This window comes from Rhinolophus hipposideros (assembly GCF_964194185.1).
Source record: "Rhinolophus hipposideros genome assembly, chromosome: 21".
NCBI lineage: Eukaryota > Metazoa > Chordata > Mammalia > Chiroptera > Rhinolophidae > Rhinolophus > Rhinolophus hipposideros.
The window spans coordinates 47,604,936-47,629,244 of record NC_138067.1 but is presented as its reverse complement, the minus strand read 5'-3'; the positions used below and the strand labels follow the sequence as shown (position 1 = coordinate 47,629,244).

General features: G+C 55.2%; 2 protein-coding genes across 6 annotated transcripts; both read left to right on the top strand.

Moving 5' to 3' along the window:
- The first annotated feature begins 876 nt into the window (after positions 1-876).
- ISOC2 (isochorismatase domain containing 2) lies at positions 877-7,844 on the top strand. 4 transcript variants are annotated; one of them, XM_081033155.1, is made up of 6 exons: positions 888-989; positions 4,808-4,945; positions 5,063-5,272; positions 5,563-5,633; positions 5,774-5,891; positions 7,435-7,844. In XM_081033155.1, exons 2-6 carry the CDS (start codon positions 4,811-4,813, stop codon positions 7,513-7,515), a joined length of 615 nt encoding a protein of 204 aa, XP_080889281.1. In that variant the 5' UTR covers positions 888-989; positions 4,808-4,810; the 3' UTR covers positions 7,516-7,844. The 4 variants fall into 4 exon arrangements, with proteins under 4 accessions (XP_080889283.1, XP_080889281.1, XP_080889280.1 ...); XM_081033154.1 differs by having other exon boundaries at positions 932-1,054; XM_081033157.1 differs by lacking the exon at positions 5,774-5,891 and having other exon boundaries at positions 877-989; positions 7,435-7,836.
- Positions 7,845-7,927: 83 nt separating this feature from the next.
- On the top strand, positions 7,928-23,474 carry SHISA7 (shisa family member 7). 2 transcript variants are annotated; one of them, XM_081033151.1, is made up of 6 exons: positions 7,928-8,167; positions 12,556-13,286; positions 14,690-14,844; positions 16,277-16,342; positions 16,831-16,980; positions 18,698-23,474. In XM_081033151.1, exons 2-6 carry the CDS (start codon positions 12,607-12,609, stop codon positions 19,336-19,338), a joined length of 1,692 nt encoding a protein of 563 aa, XP_080889277.1. In that variant the 5' UTR covers positions 7,928-8,167; positions 12,556-12,606; the 3' UTR covers positions 19,339-23,474. The 2 variants fall into 2 exon arrangements, with proteins under 2 accessions (XP_080889277.1, XP_080889278.1); XM_081033152.1 differs by lacking the exon at positions 7,928-8,167 and adding an exon at positions 8,182-8,995.
- The last annotated feature ends 835 nt before the right edge of the window (positions 23,475-24,309 follow it).

Sequence of the window (24,309 nt, the reverse complement as noted above, 5' to 3'; positions counted from 1 at the left end):
CACATCCATACGTTTTTAAAATGCAAGATCAATTCAGTTTCCAATTTCACATTGGAATTAGTGCTGTGAAGAAAATAAAACAACAATCTGACTAAGTGTCTATTTGCCACCGGTCAGGGAAGACCTTGAATGACAAGAAGGAGCTGGCCATGCAAAGGTCCTGAGGTTGGACACTGGAAAACAGCAGTGGAGGCCAGCGTAGCTAGAGTGGAGAGAGCAGGGGTGAGTGGAGAGAGGTGAGGTCGCAGAGGTTGACAAAGGCAGAGCATGAATTGGGAATTTGGATTTTATTCCAAGGCTGATGGGAAGTTCTATGTGTCTGTTTCTCTCAACCCCATTTCCAAGCACAAAGTCTAAATACTAGAAACACCCCCCTAGGAGGCAGGTGCTGTAGAGATGCGCAAACAGGCTGCACAGAGCACAGACTGGGGGGGTGTGGGTAGAGGGGAGGACTTCAGCTCCTGACTTAATCCTGCCTTCAACCATTTCCCGGAAAGTGGTTGGGTCTCTGTAAGTTTCTGTCTCTAGACACAAAGCCGAGGGTTCGAAACCCCGGTCTTGCCCCTACGCTGGGCACGGCCCCTCCCTCCATCTACCTCAGTGATTTGACGCATACAGTGAGGCGGGTCGCCACCAGCTTCTACCGCTAAAGTCTGCGGTCTCAGCACCCACCGTGCTGCCCCGCCCCGGGCCCGCCATTCACGCCCTCTACGGTTCCCCATTGGTCGCACCTGCTAGCTTCCCGCTCCCTCATCCCACCCCCCACGCCCGGCAGACCAATTACGCTGTCAGGCGGAGCAGTGGCGTTTGCGAATTGGCCGGGAGAGGGGGCGGGGCAGAGCTGGGCTAGTGTCGATTGGGCAGCTCAGCTAGGGTGGGCGGGACGCGGACAGGGCACGGGGAGGGCCACGTGTCTCCACCCTGCCAAAGTGACCTCGCCTGGGAACCCCGCGGGCTGACCTGAGTGGTGTTAGTCTGGGGTCTGAGAGGTGAGTGACTCCTGGACTCACCTGCGGAGGGTCGGCGGGCCAGGCTCGAATACACTACATTCTGGGTAAGGTCACTCCCCGTCGCCCCCGGCGCTGGGGGGCACGAACTTCCCACCTTGCAGGTGGCGAAACTGAGGCTCTGCCAGGACGTCCGGTGCCGAGGTCACACAGCCTTGGCGAGGACTCCTGCCCGGGCCTTACAAAACTGGCTGGCCAGGGATTCCAGCCTTCCGCGGTCGCGCCGGGGCCAAGTTTCGCATCGTTCTTGCGGGGTGGGTGGGTGGGTTTGACACCCATTTCTCAGAGGAGGAAACTGAGGCTCGGACAGAGCGTGGAACTTGCCCAGGATTGCACAGCCAGGAAGTCTGGGCTGCAGGGCTGAGTTACCCGAGGCCACGTGAGGATCTAAGCAGCTCCCCCCGCCCCCCAGGTTCCTGCCCACCTCCGGCCGACCCTCTTCCTCCGGCCTTGGGCTGCCCCCACCCACAGCTCTGTTTTTGACCCTCTCGTCACTCCCCACAACACCCCACATCTGTCTCCAGACCTTACCACATTCACACCCACACTCCATACATCTCCAGTTTTTCATCTTCTGCCAAAAACCATTCCCCTGTCCAGGTCCCCAATTAATTCCTGGGACCTGCCATCCACAGACCAGAAACCTGGGGGTCTTCCTTCTTCCCCCTTCCCCCACAGCCAGTCCCACTCATGCCCTGAATCTCTGTCCTGCCTTCTGCCTGAACTGGACTCTAGGCCTCACCCTTGCCTCCCTGAACCCCAGTTCCAGCTTTCTCCCTGGCCTCTGCCTCCAGTCCAGCCCCACAGTGACCAGCAAGGCCTCCCCTATTTTATTTATTTATTTATTTTTAACTTTAAAAAAAGTTTTTATTGGGGAACAGTGTGTTTTTCCAGGGCCCATCAGCTCCAAGTCAAGTCCTTGTTTTCAATCTAGTTGTGGAGGGCGCAGCTCACTGGCCATGTGGGAATCAAACGGGTGACCTTGGTGTTATGAGCACTGCGCTCTAACCAACTGAGCCAAACGGCCGCCCCTCCCCAATTTTATTTTATGGTTTGACATCTTTTAATGGAAGTATACCACATATGCAGGAAAATGTAGAAATAACAGATACGTTATCTGAAATTACTTCACAATGCGAGCACTCTGGTGTAGACAGCATCTAAATCCAGAAATCAAACATCCCCCACACCCCAGAAGCCCCCTGTACCCTTCTGTCACTGTCCCCCAAGGATAACCACTATAATACCTTTAATGTCGCAGATGGGTTTGGCTGGATTCTTACCTTACGTAAATCTCTTATTGTGCTGTAAGTATTCCTGACTACACAACCTGTTACACACGGTCCAAAATGCAAAAGGAACAGAATGGTACACAGTGAAAATCACAGATTTCCTTCACACTCTGTCCCTCAGTGACCTCTTCCCCCACCTGAAGTCCCTGCTCCTTAGTGCCTACCAAAGAGCTGATACAGAGAGCAGCCATCACATACTTTCATTTCCTCCCTTTTAAGGGGGCACAAATGGGAACATGGCTGTGGACACTGTTGTTCTTTTTTTCCCCCTTTAACATCTTTTGGACACCGTTCCATATTGTTTCTTAAAGAGCTTCCTTGTAATTTTTTCCTGACTGTGAAGAATTCCATAGTGTGTATATACCATAATTTACTTAAGGAGTACCCTAACCTTGGATGTGTAGATGGATTTTTACTCCTTTGCTCTGACGGAGTCCCATAGTGCATAACTTTGTGTCCTTTCACAAGCATGTCACAAGGATAAATAGCAGCGAATTTCCTGGGTCAGAAGTTTTGTGTACCTATAATTTTGACAAATGTCTCCAAAATTTTAGGGGCTCTCCATAGGTCTCCTGCCAGCTTGAGGAGGAGCTCCTGGTTGCTACAGACACCTGCCATAGGCTTTTGGACATTTCGGCCTCATCTGGCCCTGGCCCTCCCACCTCCAGAAGAGTCAGTACCATGAGTGGCAGGGAGAGCCCTCCAGGTGGAGGGACTACATGGACCAAGGCCTTGAGGTGGCACATGGTCCCCAGTGCCTTGCAGGAGGGGTGTCTTAGTCCTGAGGACAGGGAGAAGCATGGGGGTGCGGCGCTGAGACAGGGGAGTAACAGGGTCAGCTTTGTGTTTTCAAATATTAGATTGGTGCAAAAGTAATTGTGGTTTAAAAGGTTAAAAAGAATTGCAAAAGCTTCTCTCTTCAGTTCATCTGGGAGAACTTTGACGAGCCCAAGACAGGCTCCCTAGAAACCCCAGCTCAGATCACAGTTGTAAATTATGCGATTAATTCATTCGGTGTAGTGTTTTGTTTTGGAGGGCGTTTCCATTCCATTATTTTTTATTGAGATAAAATTCATATAGCATAAAATCCACCATTTCAACCATCCACTGGTTTTTAAATTGCAGATATATCACACAGAACATTTTCATTGGTAGATGTGTTCGGTTGAAAGAATAATTATAAGCACCTGCATGTATGAACACCCCGCTTGACAACTTCCCCGTCAGCCATGGTAGCTGTCCTGCCCTCCACTGGGTCTGTTGGTTCTCGATTTCCAAGTAAATTAAAGGATAAATGGTGAGCCCGCAGAGGCTGAGAAAGCTACAAACAAAATCAGCTGGAACCCGCATTTGTGCAGCAGCTCTGGGACAAGCCTCCTGGGGACATGGCTGGGACGTGCTGCGGCTCCAGGACCCCTCCCGACACTCTCACAGGGGGACAGGCAGGCGGGACCTCAGGCCCCTCTGGATCTCAGTGTCTCCACCAGCCCCACCTTTTCTCTTTAAAATTGTGGTAAGATACACATAACATAAAATTGACCATTTTAAAGTGTGCAATTAAGTGGCATTTAAGTGCCTTCATGATGTTGTACAACTATCATCCTACATAGTTCCACAACGGTTTCATCGCCCCAAGCATAAACTCCGCACCCATTAGGCAGTACTCCTCAACCCCACCGCCTCGGCCCTGCCCCGGGCCCCCGACCACCACCAGTCTGCTTCCTATCTCTAAGGATTGACCACTGGGGACATTTCATACACATGGGCTCCTACAACATGTGGCCTTTAGTTACTGGCCTCTCACTGAGCAGTGGGTTAGGGCTCATCCAGGAGACAGTGTGTGTCAGTGCCTCATTCCTTTTTGTGGTTGAGTAATATTCCACTGTACAGTACACCAGCCTTTCTCAGACCTTAAAGGGGGTTCAGCTGGTATTTTACACGTGGGTGAACTGAGTTTCAGAAGCCAAGTAGGAGAGTCATCTTGAAGGCCCCCAGAGCATTGCTGCTCCATCCTAGGCCGTGAAGAGGGAGGAGACACAGCTGGGGAGAATGCGGCTTTTTTCCTCAGGAATCGCATCCTGTTCCGTGTTACTGGGCATGCCATGGAACTGCTTGGGCCTCAGTTCACCCCTGGGGGCAGGGGAGGGTCACAGTTGAAACCTGAGATGCAGTAGGACAGTTGGTAATGGCGATGGAAGAAGTTCTCATACACTGCGCCATCTCCAGGAAGGAGAAGGCTTGGCTTCCCAGATCTCCAGGGGGAGTGAGGTTGACATCTTGGGATGGGGGGGAGGGTCAGAGGAGGCTTCCCGAGAAAGTGACCTCCCAGCTAAATAGGACACATTAAGAAAACTGTGTTCCAGGCCCAGGAACAGCAGATGCAAAGCCTGCAGGTGGGAATAAGGGACTTCTATGAGCCCTCAAGGGTCTAAGTGTCAGAACCCTGGATGTGCAGAGAAGCCACACACACCCTGCTTGACCCCGCTGGACCCCTCTGCTCACCCTCAGGACATGGCGGCTCTGAGGCCCGGCCTGGGCCGAGTGCTCCCTGGATCGTCCATCCTATTCTTGTGTGACATGCAGGAGAAGTTCCGTCACATCGCGTACTTCCCCCAGATTGTCTCTGTGGCTGCCCGAATGCTCAAGGTACAGTCCCTCTTCCCTCAGACCAGGGGTCCAGTCCTTTCCTCCCTCAGGAGTCCAGGAGTCTGAGCCCCCAGCCTTCCTTCTGGCTTGAGCTTTTGTTTCCCTGCCCCAGCACAGGTGGCCCGGCTGCTGGAGGTGCCAGTTGTGTTGACGGAGCAGTACCCACAAGGCCTGGGCCCCACAGTGCCTGAGCTAGGGGCTGAGGGCCTGCGGCCACTGCCCAAGACCTGCTTCAGCATGGTGCCAGTGGTGCGGCAGGAGCTGGACGCGCGGCCCCAGATGCGCTCTGTGCTCCTCTGTGGTATTGAGACACAGGCCTGCATCCTGGTGAGACCCTGACTGACCCCTGAGAACCTCCCACTCTCACCTGGGATGCCCCATTCTAAAAAGGATATCCTTTCCTGACCCAAAACCCTCTATCCTCCCAGCAGAACCCCCTTCCTGACCTGTGTCCCCCTCTTCACCTGGGACTTGATCCTCACTCATGACCCCACTCCACCTGGGGTGCCCATCCTGCCCTTGTCCAGGCCTCCCTCATCACCATCCCTGCTTCCCAGTCCCTCACCCAGGACCCCTGTTATTGTCTGGGGTCGGCCCTCACCTCTCTCTGCCCCCAGAACACGGCCTTGGACCTACTGGACCGGGGGCTGCAGGTCCATGTAGTGGTGGACGCCTGTACCTCCCGCAGGTGAGAGGGTCTCTCAAGGGGTGGGTGCATGTCGGGTGTGAATGGGAAGCCCAGAAAGAACCAGGGGGGGGGATCCTTGCTGATTTGGCCAGCAGTCTGGATGTCCAGGCTATGTGCTGACAGCCTCCCACCCCCTGCAGCCAGGTGGACCGGGTGGTGGCGCTGGCCCGCATGCGGCAGAGCGGTGCCTTCCTCTCCACCAGCGAAGGGCTCATTCTGCAGCTTGTGGGTGATGCTGCCCACCCCCAGTTCAAGGAGGTACTGGCCCCCGACCCCCCACCTCCCATGCATCCAGCAAATCTCAACACCCACCATGTCTTTGCTCAATACATCCGGGCATACATACATCTGGGAACACGGCAGGCTGCCGCCTCCAGTGGGGGCTGAGTTCTCTGGGGGGAGACACCCTGTCAACACCATAAATCAATGAGAGGAGAAGCTGATGGTGGGCAGTGAGGACTAGAGAGAGAAAGCAGGGAGGGACTTGCACAGGGTGGTGGGAGAAGGTGATTTTGGAGTGAACTGAGGACTGGAGGGAGCCAGGCAGACACTGGCAAGTACAATCCAGCAGAGGCCCTGTAGATGGAAGCCCCTAGAACCCTCCTCCAACCCTCCCTTCCTCTTGTTTCATCTCTGGCTCTCAGCCTTCACACCCACTGCCCAGTGGCCTTCCTAGGTCTGAGCAGGTAGACCCCTACTGCTTCACACCCTAGGCCTGCAGGATCACATTCCTGACCCTTCAAGCTCTGCCCTTTCCCCTCTTAGTTCAGGCCTGTGGAGCCTTTACTGAGCACCCGCTATGTGCCAGCCACTGTGACAAATGCGGCGGCAACAGCAAAAGCCAATCTGTAATCCATTAAACATTGTGGCCTAGAGCTGAGAAAGGAATATACTGAGTGTATGAGAAATAAGATAAGCAGCAGTGAGGCCTGTCCCAGGGGGTGGCCTTAAAGCAGAGACCTGAAAGGGGAGGAGCAGCCAGTCATGCGGAAAGTTTTCCTGGCCCAGGGACTACCTGGGGCAAAGGCCTGGAGGTGGGACTGAACTTGCCTTTTTTCAGGAGCTGTAACAAGGCATGAGTGCTGGGAGAGTGTGGAGGAGCCAAGCTGTGTCTTCCCAAAGATTTGAGATTTTAGCAAGGGGCAGTCTTGGGACCTTGCACAGCTTTGGTTCTGAGTGTCCAGTGGATGTGGGTAGGTGTCAGGAATAAGAGAAGCCAGAGTGGTGGCAGTGTTGGGATGCAGGCTTGGCTTATTTTTACTGTTTACTTTCTGGAGGTAATGACAGGGCTTGCGGATGGGTGCAATGTGGGGCTTCAGGAGAGGGCAGCACAAAGAAGGGCCCTAGGTTGTCGGCTTGAGAAGCTGTGCTCATGTTGTCTACTGATTTGGACAGAAAAGCAAATTTGAAAAGTCAAGTGGCGACCGACCTCTAAGAGGCAGTTGGATAAATGAGTCTGGAGTTGAGGGTCAAGGCATGGGCTGGATATTGGAGCTGGGGGAAGGGAGAGGTGAGATGACTTAAGAAGGAGCAGGTGTAGACAAGAAGCCCCAAGACAAAGCCCATCACCCTTAGTGGCCCAAGCCAAAAAAGCAGACCAAGATGGCAGGTGATCAGGAGCTAATCCAGGTGGGTATGGTGAAAGGGCAGACCCAGGAAAAGTTCTGAAAACAGGACATGGTTGTTTTGGCCATTTGCTGCCAAGAGGGCATGGGAGATAAAAAATGGGAGAAGTGTCCCTGGGATCTGCCATGGAAATGGAGACCCTGGAATCTTCCTGACCTCGGTCTTGCCCCTGCAGATCCAGAAGATCATCAAGGAGCCCGTCCCGGACAGCGGGCTGCTTAGCCTCTTCCAAGGCCAGAACCCCCTTTTCTCCTGAACTCCCACCCTGCCTGGAGAGAATACCTCCCTCCTGTCACCTGGACTTCGGTAGAAGCGCTTCCCCCCCCCCATCCTAGGATCCCAAGAGTAGTGCAGTCCATCGGGAGTACAGCCCCCTCGGGAGGGGAGGCAGGTGCTGCTTTGCCATTGGGCGACAGCTCCCGGAAATGCAAATGAAACTCCTGGAAGCTGGAAGACCGTTGGTTAAGCTGTGCTGGGGGCGGGGCTCGGTCCCGGGCCACATCAAGAAGCAGGAAAGGGAGGGGGAGGGAGTGTCAGTCTGTGGGACCACGACTCGCAGAATAAACATTGATGTGGCTGTGGACCGAACCATTCTTGGCCTTGGGGGGTGTATCCCGGGGGCGACTGGGGGCTGCGGGCGGGAAGCGGGTCCCCAGCAGGTGGGGAGGGGGAAGTGCCTCTTCTCAGCGCCAAGCTGGCGCGAGGCAAATGCAAGGGTTGGCCCTGTCACATCTGCGCGGAAGAGAACTGCCGGCCAGGTCGACCAGCACGCTGCCGGCCGCCCCCCACCAGCGCGCGCACGCCGAGCCCGGCCGGCTGCAGACACGCGCTAGCTCTGTCTCCCCCGGCCATCCCCCCGCGCCGCCGCCACCCCAGATTCCCCAAGCGTCCCGCATCCGGAAAGTGAGGTGAGCGCATCCCAGTGCGGAGGGGGAAACTGAGGCACGGGGTACATGGGGACGGGAGGAAGAGACTGGCATGTGGATGAATGGATGAACGGATAGGAAGACAGACAGCTTCATCTGAGTAGTCCCTGCGCCCCTAAGACGCAGGAGTCAGGAAATCCACATGGGGGCTCCCAGGATTCTGCAGCCCCCTTGGAAATCTGGGAGTGGATACTCTACAGACCCTGGCCCCAGTGAAGGCCCCTCAGTCCCTTGAGATTCGCAGTCCTTGATCCCCACCCCACCCCCGCCTTGGGAACCTAAGAAGGCAACCTCTGAGTCTCCCAGGAACCAAGGTATCAGCGCTCTCAGTCAGACCGCCTCCACTGAGGAATCAGAGGCCCCTCAACCCTGGGTCCCAGACCTCTCCCAGAAGGCTGGGTCCCCAGACCCGCCGTCAGAGCCCCCAACACCCTCTCTCCCCAGGGACCTAGGAGTCCCAACCTCCCCCCTTCTCCAGGGGCCCCTGGGACCGGGCGTTGGCGCCCCGGGCCCCCGCCTTCCGGATCCAGGTGTCCCCCCTCCTCATCCCTTAGCCTGAAGCATCGCGTCTTGGAGGCCGCGCTCACGTCGCCATGGCAACAGGAGTCTATTTTGCGCTGGGAACACACAGCTCCAGCCGCAGCGCCCCCCCACCCCGCCCCTCTAACCCGGAGCTGAGAGAGAGTGGGGGACCGGAAGGGAGATTGAAAGTCCAGAGTGAGGCGAGGAGACACAGAGATAGACGGACAGAGAGATCTGTAGACTGCAAACCCTGGAAAGAGACACAGACAGAGACATGGAGTCAGAGAGGTAGAGAGATGGGGATGTGGAGACAGGGAGACACAGAGTCAAGATTCAGGGAGACAGAGACGCGGGGAGGGGGGCCGCAGCGGGAAGGAGGGAAATGTTGGCACACAGAAAATTGAGACTCATAGAAGGGGACAGCGAGAGATGGAGACATGGGACATAGACTCAGAGAAACGATGAGACTAGTAGAGACCGGCTAAGAGAGACCAAGACCTAGGACAGATCCCGTTAGAGACCTAACGCCTACCGAGGGAAGGGCAAAGGGAAGCGGTCCCAGGAGAAGAGATGGACCGGGAGACGCAAGAAACCTGAAGGCCTCGGGACCGGGGCGGGGGGCGCAAGGATCAGGTCTGGGCAGGAGGCCATGAGAACGTGGGAGGGACAGCCCACTGGCGGGGATGGAGGGCAATGCTGGACCCCTACTCTGCTGCACCCCATCCGGACCCCTCTGTTTCTTCCTCCGCTTTCACCCACCTGCTGGTCCGCCTCCTCTTGAACCCCGATCCCCGCCTCCTCTTGCCTGCGTTCCACATCCCTGTGCCAATCTGACCCTCAACCCCCAATATTCCTGGGAGACCCTCCCTTTGCACTCCAACCCCAAGCGTCTGGCCCCTGCCTCTCCCTCGCCACCCACCACAACCCTGAGCCCCCCTCCACTGCCTCCTGCTGTCCGGCCTCCAACCCCTAGCTTCCCTGGGTCATAGCTTCTGATTCTTTTTCTGGGTTTCTACCCCTTTGTGGTTCTCTGTCCCCCTCTCTGGAACTTTACTCCCCTCCTAGGCTCCCTCTCCTTGTCCCCCACCCCAGGTCCTGCTCCATGTCGCATAATCTCTACTGCCTCCAGTCTTCTCAGGAATCAACTCTCGTGGCCCCACTCATCCTACCCAGCCCTAGTCCCCACCTCCAGCTGGTAGGGTCAGGAGAGACGTGGGGGCAGGGGTTGGGGCAAAGTGCTGTACAGGGTGGCAGGTGGGAGAGCGGGTGTTCTCCAGGAGCCCAGGGACTGAATGGGGCCTGCTCTGGGACCCCTCCTCCAGCGGGCTCAGCTGATCTCTGTCCCCACATCTGTGCCTCTCAGACCCTGTGCTGGGGGCATTAGGGTTACAGCCAGATCTGTGGCCATGAGCTGCCGGGCATACAGGGCATGGGGAGTGAGATTGGTGTTGGGGGGGGGTGCTTCCTCTCCAGCTGTGGAGGAGGAAAGTACCTCAGTGTGTGTAAGCAGGGATGGTGGCAGTGGTAGGGCTGCATGTGTGTGTTTGTGTGTATGTATGTGTGTGTGTTGCATGTCTGTTTCCAGAATCTCCACTGCTGGGTGAGGGTGTGTTTGCACACGTGTATATACACCCACAAGATTGCATGACCGGGGCTGTTATGTGTGGCTGTCCATATGTAGCTGGCTTAGGCAGGGCCCTGGCCTCATTCTTAAGCTGTGTGTGGTCCCAGTGTGTCACAATATCTGAGATTGTGTTTGGGTCTTGTGTGCTGTGGGCTGAAACATAGACATGCACGGCTGTGTGTCCATGTGGAGCTGTGCGTGTGTGTTGGGAGAAGTCCCCAGGTATACCACCAAGATGACACTGGGTGTCCTTGAATGTTGTGTCTGGGACACTGAGTGTCCTGTACTCTGTGTCATTGTGTGTATATAAGTTCTGTTGTGTATCTATGCATAGTGTGAGCTAAGGGAAGAACTTGTTCCCCTGTATCCTTGTGTCTAGATCAGCTGGGGGTGCGGGTGGGGGCGTCCAGACTGGGTGGCTGGAAGGGGGCCAGGCAGGGGGCACCAGGGTGCATGGGAGTGAAGGCCCAGGGACACTGCCTGTGTAGTGTGTGGGGTCATCAGCTTTGCCCTGGCCGTGGGCCGCTGTGTCCCTAGGTGTGTGTCCGCGCCCCACCTGCAGCACCTGTCCCTGCTGCCCTACATTGGGAGGTGTGAAGCAGGGGCAGGAAGCTGTGGGTCCCTTCATCACCAGAGGAATCATGTGCGTGCGTACGCTGTGTCTGGGTGCAGCACTGGGTTTAAGGAAACTTGTGCCACTGCTACCTGTCCCCCAGAGTTGTCAATGGCCTGGAGTTGTGTTTCCCTGGGTGTATGCACATGTGTGCAGTTGGAGGAGACAAAGGAGCTCTGTAAGTAGAGAGAGAACTTGTGTCCATGGAGCCCAGTGGAGGCTTGGGACACAGTGAACGTTGAGCAGGCACACTGCCAGCCCATACAACAGCTTTTGTGCAGCTGAGGCAAAGGTGCCCACTGGCCCAATGCAGCTCCCCAGTGTCTATGGTTTGGCAGGCAGATGGCACCCTTGTATGAATCTAAAAATGGTGCCCCTTGCCACAGACAGATACAGCCCCTTACAGAGGAGAGCCGGGCTGGATTCCAGCCAGACCCCTTTGTGCAGTGCACAATCTGCCCAACCATATGCAGCAGCCCTCAATGAATGAAAGAATCACACACGCACATATATACATCTCTGCACGTATGTGTCACTGTTGGAAGGGTTGACACTGCTTGCATGTCAACCATTTCTCTGTGTGGGATAATATCATCCATGTTCTGTGGGCGGTAATACCCTGAGGCCCAAGTGCAAAGCCCCGCTCCACTGCTTGAGCACTGTGGGGCTCAGGCAAATGAGGGGACTTCTTGGAACCTTGGTGTCCTCCTTTGAAGTGTGTGAGTGAGAGAGAGACAGAGAGAGACACAGAGAGAGACTGAGGCTTGAAATTCCTTAATTATTAGACCTAGATAAGAGAGAGAAATAAGCATTTGGGAGAACTGAGGACCATGTGGGTCTAAGCCAGTGGTTCTCACAGGGACAAGTGTGCCCTCCAGGGGACATGTGGCAATGTGTGGAGGCATCCTATGCTGTCACGACCAGGGGGGGGGTGAATGCTCCTGTCACCCCAGCAGCTTAGTAGTGGGTGCTGCTAAACATCGGTCCCCAAAAGTCGGTACTGCTGAGGTTGAGAACTGTGCACTCCCTGGTCCTGCGTGCCCCGTCTATCTCAAATTCTCAACTCCAATCTCACACTCTCTCTGTCCTCTCCCCACCCACACCTCTTCTCCCCATCTGCCTTCATTCTCTCCCTGTCCCCACTGACCTTTCCCACCTCCTCTCCACATGGCCCTGCCCCTCTGCCCTTCTCCACCCGCCGACCTCTCTGTCACACATCTCACCTTTCACTCTCCGTTATCCACCTCCATGGTTCCTTCGCCTTCTGTCACAAATGTCCTCTGGTTTTGTCCACTTGTCTGACGTCTCCTTCCCAAACTTTCTCCCCACCCATCACTCCTGTTGATCCTTTCTGTCCTCCCATTATCACTCTGGCCTGGTCTGGGCATGTTTCCATTGCCACACACACACACACACACACACACACACACACACACACACACCGTCCACTGCCCGGTGGGACGGCCAACGTTGGGCCCATGCCTCTCCCCTCCATCCATCCTTTCTGTCTCCATTCGTCTACCTTCCCTTGGCCCGCCCTCCTCATCCTCTCCGGGCACCGTCTCCACATCTCCCCACCTCTGGCCATCTCTCTCCCGCCCTCCGCTCCAGCTTTGATTCTCCGCTCAGCCTGGCGGCCCCGTCCGACCTCCTGCGTGCCTCATGCCGGCCCTCCTGCTCCTCGGGACCGTCCTGCTGCTGGCCTCCACCGCCGGCCATGCCGGGGCGCGCCCGCCCAACGCCACGAGCGCTGAGCCCCCGGGCCCGCTGCCCGCCCTGCTGGCGCACCTGCGGCGCCTGACGGGGGCGCTGACGGGTGGAGCGGGCGCGGCTGGCCCCGGCGCCAACGGCACGAGGACCAGTCAAGCGAGCGGGCCGGGCGCAGCGGCGCGGGCGCCTCCTCCCGCGGAGCTCTGCCACGGCTACTACGACGTCATGGGCCAGTACGACGCCACCTTCAACTGCAGCACCGGCTCCTACCGCTTCTGCTGCGGCACTTGTCACTACCGCTTCTGCTGCGAGCACCGCCACATGCGCCTGGCACAGGCCTCCTGCTCCAACTACGACACGCCGCGCTGGGCCACCACGCCGCCGCCGCTGGCCGGGGGCGCCGGGGGCGCAGGGGGTGCGGGCGGGGGGCCCGGGCCCGGCCAGGCCGGGTGGCTGGAAGGGGGCCGGGCAGGGGGCGCTGGAGTGCGTGGGGGCGAGGGGCCTGGGGGCAGCACCGCCTACGTAGTGTGCGGAGTCATCAGCTTCGCCCTGGCCGTGGGCGTCGGCGCCAAAGTGGCCTTCAGCAAGGCGTCCCGTGCGCCCAGGGCGCACCGGGAGATCAACGTTCCCAGGTGTGTGTGCGCTCCGGCCGGAGGGTAGAGACCTGGGGGCGGGGCCTGGGCAATGGAGGGTGGAGCTATAGGAAGGGCGGGGCTACAGGAATAGGGGCGTGGACAGAGCTTGCCAATGCCTGGCTGTTGAGTGTCCCGAGAGGCTCCGGCCTCATTCATTCAACAAATACTGTACTTCTTGAGCACTTTCTGTGGGCCAGAACCTGGGCATCAGCAGTGAACAAAACAAGGTCCCTGTCCTGGTGCGTAAACCTGGCTTCCAATCTCAGGTCTGCTGCCTGTGGGCTGTGTGACCCCCCGGAAGTTGCTCAACCTCTTTGTGCCTCCGTTTCCTCATCTGTACAATGGCGCTAATAAACGCTCCCCACACATTTGGACTGTAATGACGATTAACTGGGTTGATTCATGTTGAGTCCTGGCGCATGGTAAGCCCTCAATAAATATTGGCTACCATTATCATAAATGTTAGCGGTCGAGACAGTAAGTAGACAAACACATATGCAATATACTATTTGATACTGATAACTGCTGTGAAGAAAATAAAGCAGCATAGCGAGTTGAGGGGGGTGTTGTTTTATATGAAGTGGTCATCAAAGGCCTTTCTGAGCAGATTTGAAGGAAAGGAGCAAGCCAAACACGTATCTGTGGGAATGGCATTCCAGACAGAAGGGACAGTATGTGAAGGCCCTGAATTGGAGTGTTTGCAGGACAGCGAAGGGGCCAACAGAGCTGCAGAGCTGTGGGTGACAAGGAGGTGGCCAGAAGCAGGCAGAGGCCAGGTTTATTCTAGGGTGAAGAGGGAGCCACGAGAGGGTCCTGAGCTCAGGCTGTGTAATGAGAGTACACTGCGAGGGACAAGGGCAGAGAAGCCAGAGACCACTTTGGAGACTGTAGCAATGACCCAGGTGACAGATGATGCTGGTAACAGCGGAGGTAGTGAGAAGTGGTCCGATTTGGGATATGTTTTGGAGGTCGAATCCACAAGATTGCTGAAGGGCATGAAGGAAAGAAAAAGAGATGTCAAGGGTAATTCTAAGATGTAGGATCTGAATAACTGGGTAAATGGGGCACCCTTTATCGCCATGAGGAAAGTTGCAACAGGATGGTGGTCCCAGGTCAGGGTGGGGCAGGGCCACAAGGAGGACGATGTGAGAGGGACCACAGAAGGGGTAGGGTTCAAATGAATGCAGGAAGGTGGGCTTCAAGCAGGAAGTGTGGTCCGAGGGACTTTGGGGCTGTCAATGCTCAGATTGCCATTAGCGAGGGACGTGGCCAAAGGAGAAGGCCAGCCTCGCTGAGCTGACAAATTACCCCGAAGGTAAGAATACGGAGGGGAAAGAAGGCTGGGTCCCTCTCCCCAACCCTAGCCTACTGGTCACTGACCGTTCCTCTGCCACCTCTAGGGCTCTGGTGGACATTCTGAGACATCAAGCCGGGCCTGGGACCCGCCCCGACCGGGCACGAAGCAGCTCCTTGACCACGGGGGTCGGGGGTCCCGACAGCATGCCCCCAAGGACGCCCAAGAACCTCTACAACACCATGAAGCCCTCCAATCTCGGTGAGTGTGACCTGGGAGCTTCGGTGGCCGCCTCTGACCTCGCCTCTCATCCCTGTAGCCCCGCCCTCTCCAGATGGCCTCACCTCCCACGACCCAGACCCCACCCCCAGCTGCAGCATTCCTGCCCTCACAGTGAGACCCTCTTCCTGCCTCCTGTGGACCCATGGGGTGGGCGCCATGGACACCATGGTAATTTAGATTTAGACATTCTCATCTCCTGCATTTGAGAAACTCCAAGTCAGACCACCCGACAGCCAAGGACACACCTAACTATTGAGTTAGAACTTGTTGGGAACCAGACTGCCTGGGTTGACATCTCGATTCTGCCCCTGTGTGACCTGGGCAAGTCCGTGCCCTTACCCATAAAATGAGAAGCACATAGTGCTCCCCTCATAGGGCTGTTGTGAAGACACAGTGAACTAATGAGTCAAATGCTCAGAGCCCTGCCTGGCCCAGAAAATGCACCTTGTAAATGTGAGCTGTTGTTCTTATATTTCATGGTGAATGCACCAATGGAAAGCTCTGGGAGCTGGAATAGGATGAAAGGGTCTCCTCTTGAGAAGGAGGAGGAAGGCTTCCCTCAGGAAACAGTTTCCTGGAGGGTGAGGGGAGTTGCTTGCGCTGGGGGAGCTCTGGGTGGTTGCAGCAAAGCTTGTTAGGCCAGGGAGAGGGCGAGCAGACACCTGGTGAAGGGCCTTGAGTGCTAAGCTGAGCTGAGGAGCCCTGCCTTTGTCCTGAGGGTGATGGAGAGCCACGAAGGAGTTTAGAGCAAAGTCAGAAGTAGGGGAAAACTATGCTATGTGTAGGGGGAGAGATGAGAGCTGAGAAGAAGGAGGATCAAGAGGAGGAAGGCATGCCGATCCAGGTTGTAAAGGACAGGACTGAACTGGTTCGAACAGTAGTCAGAAGGAAGAGACATGTGAACTGGATCTTGACAGATGAAAAGGAGTTCTTAGGGCAAAGGAGGGGAGGTACAGATTGAAGGCAGACAGGACGGCATGTGCAAAGGCCCCGTGGCGGGACCAAGTTGGGCTCATTCAGATATCAAAGAGAAGTGTAGCTTGAGGGGAGGGATGGGAGATGAGACTGCAGACATCAGCTAGGGCCAAGTGCCATGGGCCTCAAATGACATTGCTGGCTTAGACTGTCCCATGTGGGTGACAAGACATGGGAGGAGCAGAGCAGCAGAGGGGCAAGGGACCGTGTGGGCGTAGGAGTACCACAGAGAGGCGGACCTTGCATTTGTCTGGCCAGATGACCAGAAAGCCGCTTTGATGATCCAGAAAGGAGAGGCAGATGAGGGCAGAGATTCAGGAGGTAGGAAGGAGCAGGGCTGGGGACCAGTGGGATGTGTAGGGATCCTTCCAGCTCCGTGGCACCAGATGGGAGCAGGCGATAGCAGTGATGCTCCCTCCGTTCTCCATCCCCACAGATAACCTGCAGCACAACTACCTGCACCTGAACGTCAGCAGCCCCAAGCACCACACCGCCACGCTGGGTAGGAACCAGGGCCCAGCTAGTGACCACAGGGCGCCTCTCCCTCCCACCCTTGACGGAGCCCAAGCTGGGTACACGGGGTAGAGATGTGACACGGGATAGAGCGTGTTCTCACAGTCTGGTGAGGTAGCCAAGCGAACCACTTTCCCCATTTGGACACCAGAAGGGGTCACCTCCCTCCCACCTGAGTTGGGGGGAAGATGCATGGAATGCACCCCCAGCCTGGGGTAGCAGCTGAGCAAGTGCCACTTGCCCCTCCTCCTGTGACATGTCCTCCTTCCCCAGCAAAGAGCCTGACTCCTGACATGGGAGAGTGAGCCGAGGGAGGCTGGACTGCTGGAGCTTTGAGGGGCTGGAATCCCAGATTTAGAACTCCCTAAGGGGCTGGGAGCCTGGACTCCTGGGTCTGAGGGAGGAGGGGCTGGGGGCCTGGACTCCTGGGTCTGAGGGAGGGGCTGGACTGACCCCAGCCATGCCCCTCTGTCCCAGACTGGAGGGCCGCCCCGCCACCCAGCCCCTCTTTGCACTACTCCACACTGTCCTGCTCTCGTTCCTTCCACAACCTCTCACATCTGCCCCCGTCCTACGAGGCTGCTGTGAAATCTGAACTCAACCGCTACTCCTCCCTCAAGAGGCTGGGTGAGTCCCTGGGAAGGGGAGTGGCCATGGCAGTGGGATGGGCCAAGCCCAGGGCCTGGGTTTAGGACCGTGGACAGTGGCCTAACAGACCTGTAAAGGTTTAGATCCTCCCTCAGGTTTTTCTCCGTTTGTTTGGGAAGTACCTGAGACAATTTTGTATCAGAATTATTTGGGACCCTTTTTTAAATGCAAATTCATGGTGTCCCCACCCCCTAAGATCTGTATTTATCAGGACTTTAATTTGCAATTAATAGAAATACACAACTTAAGCACACATACAGAAAAGTAACTAAGTGAGCTTGATAATGGAAAGGCTATGGGGTTATGAACTTCAGGTGTGGCTGGATCCAGGAGCTCAAATCTGTCTCCAGGATTCTATATCTCTCAGCTCTGCTCAAGAGTTGGATGGCTTCATTTTCAGACAGATTCTCCCCTTGTGACAACAAAGAGTGGCCTGAGAATTTTCAGGCTGCCAACAATTCCAGGCCTGGGTCTCATCGGCCCAAATTGTGTCACATGCTCATCCCTGAACCAATCACTGTAACTCTGATTGGACATTTTTGGATCAGTAACCCATCCCTGGCAGTGAAGTGTCCTTCAAACATTTTAAACTGGGAGCCACAGTAAGAAATGCTTTTTACGTTATGACCCATGAGACACATGTATATTTGTGTATTTTTTAGATACAGGAAAGCTTTTATTAAGTTGTTATTAAGAACATTTTCAGTAGCATTTATCTCAGTCTGTGAGATCTTGCTTCCAGGCGTATCCTCTGTTTGGCTCAAATAAATTTTCATAAAAATTCTCAAAACAAAAACAAAACATTTTCAAACATACCAAGAGCAGAGAAAATTCTAAAATGAACCCCCATGTTCCCATCATCCAACTTGAACAATGAGCAACCTTTTGTTAACCTATTCTCCCTCCATCCCACCTTTTGGTGGATTATTTTTAAACAAATCCTGGTATTATGCCACTTAATACACTAGTATTTAACACACACATAACTGAAATTTTTTTTTTTTTGCCCCCCGACCCGGTTTTTAAGCCATTGTTTCTCAGTCTAGTTGTAGGACACAGCTCCCTGGCCCACGCTGGTGTTAGGAGCCTGTGCTCCCCCGGCTGAGGCCAGCGGTCGCCAGTCGTTGGTCGGTGGCTCACAGCAGCTGACGGCAGCTCTCCCAGGCTGCTGGCCGCTCACGCCGGCTGAAATAAAAATTTTGTGAACCGGTACTCACCTTTATTGCCTTATTATGGGGATGCCTTTTGATAAAAATAATTTTCTATGACATTTCATTTTTCAAAATGCTAGTCACTACCCACAAAATTGACTTCACAAACCACACGTGGGTCGCATCTCCAAGTTTGAAAACCACTGCTACAGGAAAAAGGAAAGGAAAGGTGATTCCTCAAAAGGAAGCGTTGGGTTCTACTCCCCAGAAAAAGGATACTCCGAGGGAAAAACAAAGCCCCCGCATCTTCTGGCTCAGCGAAGCAGGAGGGGCCCGGGAGTCTGTGTTTTGGCCACACTGCTAGCCTGATTGTTCTGACAGTAAAATGGGGCCCCTGCCCGGGCTTATGACCAGAGTGTTCTGGGTGATGCCAGGGGTCGCCGTTGGGGTGCGGGTCCAGCGCTGGGCAGGATTTAAGGAAGCAGGGGAGCAGAAGGGTCTGGGCTGGCTGGGAACCCACCCTGTGGCTTTTTCCCTCCTCCCAGCGGAGAAGGACCTGGATGACGCCTACCTGAAGCGCCGGCACCTGGGGGAGGTGCCTCGCGGGACGCTGCCCCTGCACACGCTGCGGCGACCCGGCACAGGGGGCGGCTACCGCAGGGAAGTCTGGGGCAGCCCGGAGGAGCTGGGCCTGGCGCCCGCGCCCAACCCTCGGCGGGTCATGTCCCAGGAGCATCTGCTGGGTGACGGTGGCCGGGCGCGCTATGAGTTCACGCTACCGCGCGCGCGCCTAGTGTCGCAGGAGCACCTGCTCCTATCCTCCCCCGAGGCCCTGCGCCAGAGCCGTGAGCACCTGCTGTCGCCCCCTCGCAGCCCTGCGCTGCCCCCTGAGCCCTCCTCCTGCGCGGGCCTGGCAGCCTCCCACTCCAATCTGCTGATAGGGCCCGGGGGCCCCCCCACGCCACTGCATGGGCTGCCCCCACCGCCCGGCCTGCACGCGCACCACCACCACGGCCTGCACACCTCGCCACAACCCGCCTGGATGGCGGACGCCGGGGGCGGAGGCACGCTGGCCCGCAGGCCGCCCTTCCAGCGCCAGGGCACGCTGGAGCAGCTGCAGTTCATTCCCGGCCATCACCTGCCCCAACACTTGCGCACCGCCAGCAAGAACGAGGTGACTGTCTGAGGCCAAGTTGGGGGTTTGGGGGCTGCAGCCTCGTGGTTCCCCAACCCAGCCTGGGTCCCCCAACAAATTCCAGGGTCCCAGGACCCAGACTGGCCTGACGCCTGAGGGGGTGAGCTGCCTTTTAGGACACTGCTTTGGACGAAATCGTCACTGGAGACAAAGCCTGCTAGAATGTCATGCAGATAAGATCTCTGCTCCAATGTCACTGTTTGAGGCCCAGCCTCCTTCCCATGACGTCATCACAGAGGAAGAGGCCTGCCTGTGAGGTTATTACTAATGAAAATATCACCACAGGGACAAAACTTCCTTCTTATGAGGTCTTCACAGAGGAGGAGGCCCACCCCTGAGGTCATCACTAGAAGCCCTGTCTACTTCCATGATGTCATCACAAAGACTTCCTTCTTGTGATGTCACAGAGACAATGCCTTGTCCTATGACATCATCCCTAGAGACAAAGACTCCTTCCTGTGATGTCACTGCAGAGATAAGTCTCATCCTTATGATGTCACCAAAAGGCCTCTTTTAACATCATCACCACCAAGAAAATATTTCCTCCCGAGAAGATGCCTCTGTCTACAATATCGTTGCTACAGACAAAGCCATCTTACTGGGACATGTCACAGGGGAACATGCCTCACCTAGTGTGTCCTCACTAGACATAAGGAGTGAGGACACTCCACATCATCATCACAGGTACTCCGTCTCCTTCCTGTGATGCCTTCGCTAGAGAAGGTGCCTTGCCCTATGACATCACCAGAGAGACATCTTCCAGGGGGTCATCACCAAAGGGGAGAGTCCTTCTGTGATGTCACCAACCAGACTTTGCCTGATCTGAGATGACTCCCTGAGACACCTCACTGCTACTGCTACATCATGAGAAGGCATGGCATGCCCAGAGTCCATGAGAAAGTGCCCTGTCCTACGATGTCACCTGAGGGATGTCATCACTGGGGTGGCTGCCCTGTCTGGAAAGGTCTCCCCAGAGGTGACAGTCTGTCTGTAGATTGTTAGCTTCCACACCTCCGTCTGAAGCTCTGCCCCAGTGCTGTGATGTCATCACCAGAAACACTGCCCACCCTGGAGGGCCATCACTTGTGATGGTGTCACCAGTTTCTGCCTTGTCCCTCCATGACTTAGCTTGGTTGCTCCTTCCCTTGACCCCAGGAACATGCCCTGCAGGATCTCTGCCAGACTCCCTCTAAAGGGAGGTTAGGGCTTGGGTCCCACCCCTGTTCAATGATGTCACCTCCTGTGTGATTCCTGAAGGACAACACTCCCAGACTGGCTTCTGCTCTCAAAGAGCCACTCTGGCCCACTAGGCTCTTGGAATCCTGTGACTCGTAGGTGGCCCAAAGGACTGCACCACTTCTCTCTGCTGTAACTAGAGACATCATCACCTGTGTCAACAATGTCCTGGCCTCCTGTTGGTGCCAGGGCCTCCTGTTGGGGTCAGGGGGAGGGGTCTGCCTGCTATTGATCTTGCTGATGACACCATCAGCACCATGAGACTGCCACCACTCATGATGGCATTGCACCTGGGGTCAAATGCTAACCATGCCTGATGATAACATCATTTCCCAGGATTCCCTGTGACCTATGGAGTCTTCATCTCCCCGGATCCACCACAACTATGGTATCATCTTTCAGAATTTACCATGACTATAAGGTCACCTTCTCCCAAGGTTCCCCATAGCCAATGGTGTCACTCTCTTCCATGATTCTCCACAACCGTGGGTCATCATCTCCCAGAATTCACCATGACCAATGGTGTCATTACCTTCCAGAATTCTCTGTGGCTGGTGGTAACATCCTCTACCAGGATCTACTAGGACTGATGATAATTGTGGTGTCATTAACTTGTAGGATCCACTTCAACCATAATGTCTGCATGCCCCAGGATCTACTTCAGACATGGTGTCACCACCCCTCAGCATCCATGAGAGTCAGGGGTGTCCCAGGACCCATGATACCCAATCATGTCATCATCTCCCAGGATCCATTTCATGGTGTCATCATCTACCAGGACCCACCATAACCATAACATCACCTCCCAGGACCCATGATACCCAAATGTGTCATCACTTCTCAGGATCTATTTCAACCATAGTGTCATCACCTCTCAAGATCCATGACACCCAATTGTGTCATCACCTCCTAGGATTCATTTCAGCCATGGTGTCATCATCTGCTGAGATCCACCGTAACCATGACATCATCACCTCCCAAGATCCATGACACCCAATAGTGTCATCATCTTCCAGGATCCAGGACACCTAATTATGTCATCACCTGGCAGGATCCATTTCAACCATGGTGTTGTCATCTAGCGGATCCATCATAATCATGATATCGTCTCCTAGGATCCAGGACACCCAATAGTGTCATCACCTTGCAGGATCCAGGACACCCAATGGTGTTGTCATTTACCAGGATCCACTTCAACTATGTATCATCTTCCAGGATCCAGCATCTTGGGAGCCAAGTACTACAACAGCTGTATTTCAATTGTCTTCTGGGGTCACATGGCATCTACAAGTTGTTCCATTAAGAGAATCCAGCACAATGCACACCATTTCCCATTGCCTCAAAAATGGAGTACAGTGGGGCCCCCTCTGATGACACCATCTCTACTCCGGCCCTTCTTGATGATGTCACTGACTCACTCGTGACTTAGGCTGATGCCTGCAACAAACCCACCAAGACATGGCCTTGGCCAGCCCCCCATCACTCATCTGCTGAGGGCAACCAGGCCCCTCCTGGTAACTCACTGCCCTCATCCAACCATCTGATTGGTGACAGGGTCAACACAGAGACCTCTTATCATCACCACCAGAGGGTAGGGCTTTCCAGTCCTTAGGTGACGCCACAGCCCCTTACCCAATCCCTGTTACCTGGACCTCCTCCAGGAGCATCATTCCATTGGCTTGGGCTAAATGCTCCTCAGAGACTCCTGTGGGCTGGACCACAGCTGATGACTTCCCTGGGGCCTCCAATCATGTCCTCTGCTGGCCTGGTCCTAGGGCAGGCACACCTGGAGAGCCACACCATTGCCAACACCATCTGTGGTGGGGGGAGGGGCTCTGCATCATCCCAAGAATTGGACAAACAGCATTCTCTCCTTCATCTCCCTCTCACACACTGGGGAGCCCCCAGGGGTTTTGAGGATTCCCCAATGCACAATGCACAATTTGCCCCCAATTTTCTTTGTACATAGCCATGTTGTGGGGAGGCGGCCATTCTCCCATTCTTAAAGGGCTACACGCCCCCTTCCACAGCCCCCAGGGCAAGGTGGGGGGGCCTCTTCTCTCTTCTTTGGGCCGTCCCCCTCCCTCTTCTGTCTTCCCTTGCCCCAGTACTGGCACCTCGATTCATGCCTACTCAGCCCTCTGTTCCCACAAACACTGAGGAAACACAGGGGTGGGTTTACCTGGGCCCCAATGCTAGTTTTCAATACCATGCTTATAGCTGCTCCTGTGGGCTCCCCAACCCCTTCTAGGGCCTCTCATGCCCAGTGCCCTTTGGGCAGCTGTGACTTCCCCCAAAAAGAGCCAGCTTGAGCACCTGCCCCTCCCAGACCCAACCCGTCTATTCGTCAGCCCCACAGAGGACTCAGCTTTCTCCAGCCCCTGGAATTAGGGGGCTTGGGGCCTTTCAGCTTTTGTATGGCCCCCTCAACTTGCTCTCTCCTGGCCTGGGTTCCAGGTCTCTTGTCCCCCCTCCCCCTACTCACTCGGCACAGGCTGCCTGACCCAGGGGCCTTGACCTCTTATCTTAAATAAGCCATAGTGGGGAAAGGTCCTGAGGAGGTGAGGAAGTAGGTGTGTCCTGCCAGATCCCCTGGATGCTTCCAGAGCTGGGACCTCGCCATCTGAGTCTTCCCTGTTCGCCCCCACCCCATGAACACAAACATACACACACACCTTCCTTTCTGGTCATAGGTAGTGGGGGTGGTGCAGAGATGAGAAGATAAATGGTTCTGGACCAGAAGACCCTCCCCAGGTCTGTCTCCTTCCTTAACCCACTCCCCCCTCCCCCCCCACAGGTCCCTTTACCCCTGCCCCTCCCACCATCCCTTGATGAGGACAGCCAGCTGAGCTGCAAGTTGATATTTTTGGAATAAACAGACATTTTCCTGAGCCCCAGTCTCAAGTTCACTGTCAGGAAGGGGTGGGTTTCCACCTCCACGTTTATGGGTCACTGGGGAGTCCCCGTGTGGCTGAGGTGGAGGGCGGGCATCTAAGTGTCTTTACACGTGGTCAGGTCCTGCCTCCCTGTGTCCTCACCAAGGCAGGAGTCAGACATGGGGGCATGGAAGTTGCCTTTAAGTCCTCAGTTTCTTCCTAAGAAGACCTCTTACCTCTGAGCATTTAAGCATCTGTTGGTAGATTCTGTTTGCAGCTCCTTTTATTTGAATTCTCTCTGAATATCATTGGCGTGGGGGGCTATACTAGTTTCCTGGGGCTGCTGTAACAAAGTACCGCACACTGGCTGGCTTAAGCACAGAAATGTATTGTCCCCCAGTTCTGGAGGCTGGAAGTGCAAGATCGAGGTATCACAGGGCTGGTTCCTTCTGAGGCTGAGAATCTGTTGCCTGCCTCTCTCCTAAGTTCTGGTGGCTTGTTGGCAGTGGTTGGCATTCCTGTACATGTCATCTTTCCTCTATACACATCTGTCTCTGTGCCTAACTTTCCCCGTTTTACAGGGAAACCAGTCATGTGGAATTAGGGCCCACCTCCAATGACTTTGTCTTAACTCCGTCTGCAAAAATGCTATTTCCAAATAAGGTCACATTCATAGGTCCACAAAATTAGGACTTCAACATCTTTTGGGGGACATAATTCAACCCTTCACAGGGGATGTGACAGGGTACAGCCTAAGTATCAGTTTTTATGATGACTAGGAAGCATTTCCTCACCTCTCTTCTCCCACTCATTGCATTAGAGTATTTGCATAGTGATGACTAGAGTTGCC

Bases quoted from the DNA above. Each gene is read 5' to 3' on its own strand.
- ISOC2 (XM_081033155.1), top strand. From the start codon at position 4,811: ATGGCGGCTCTGAGGCCCGGCCTGGGCCGAGTGCTCCCTGGATCGTCC. The intron at 5,273-5,562 runs GTGAGACCCTGA...CTCTGCCCCCAG, and splicing joins AGACACAGGCCTGCATCCTG to AACACGGCCTTGGACCTACT. The intron at 5,634-5,773 runs GTGAGAGGGTCT...CACCCCCTGCAG, and splicing joins GACGCCTGTACCTCCCGCAG to CCAGGTGGACCGGGTGGTGG.
- SHISA7 (XM_081033151.1), top strand. From the start codon at position 12,607: ATGCCGGCCCTCCTGCTCCTCGGGACCGTCCTGCTGCTGGCCTCCACC. The intron at 13,287-14,689 runs GTGTGTGTGCGC...TGCCACCTCTAG, and splicing joins CGGGAGATCAACGTTCCCAG to GGCTCTGGTGGACATTCTGA. The intron at 14,845-16,276 runs GTGAGTGTGACC...CCATCCCCACAG, and splicing joins CATGAAGCCCTCCAATCTCG to ATAACCTGCAGCACAACTAC.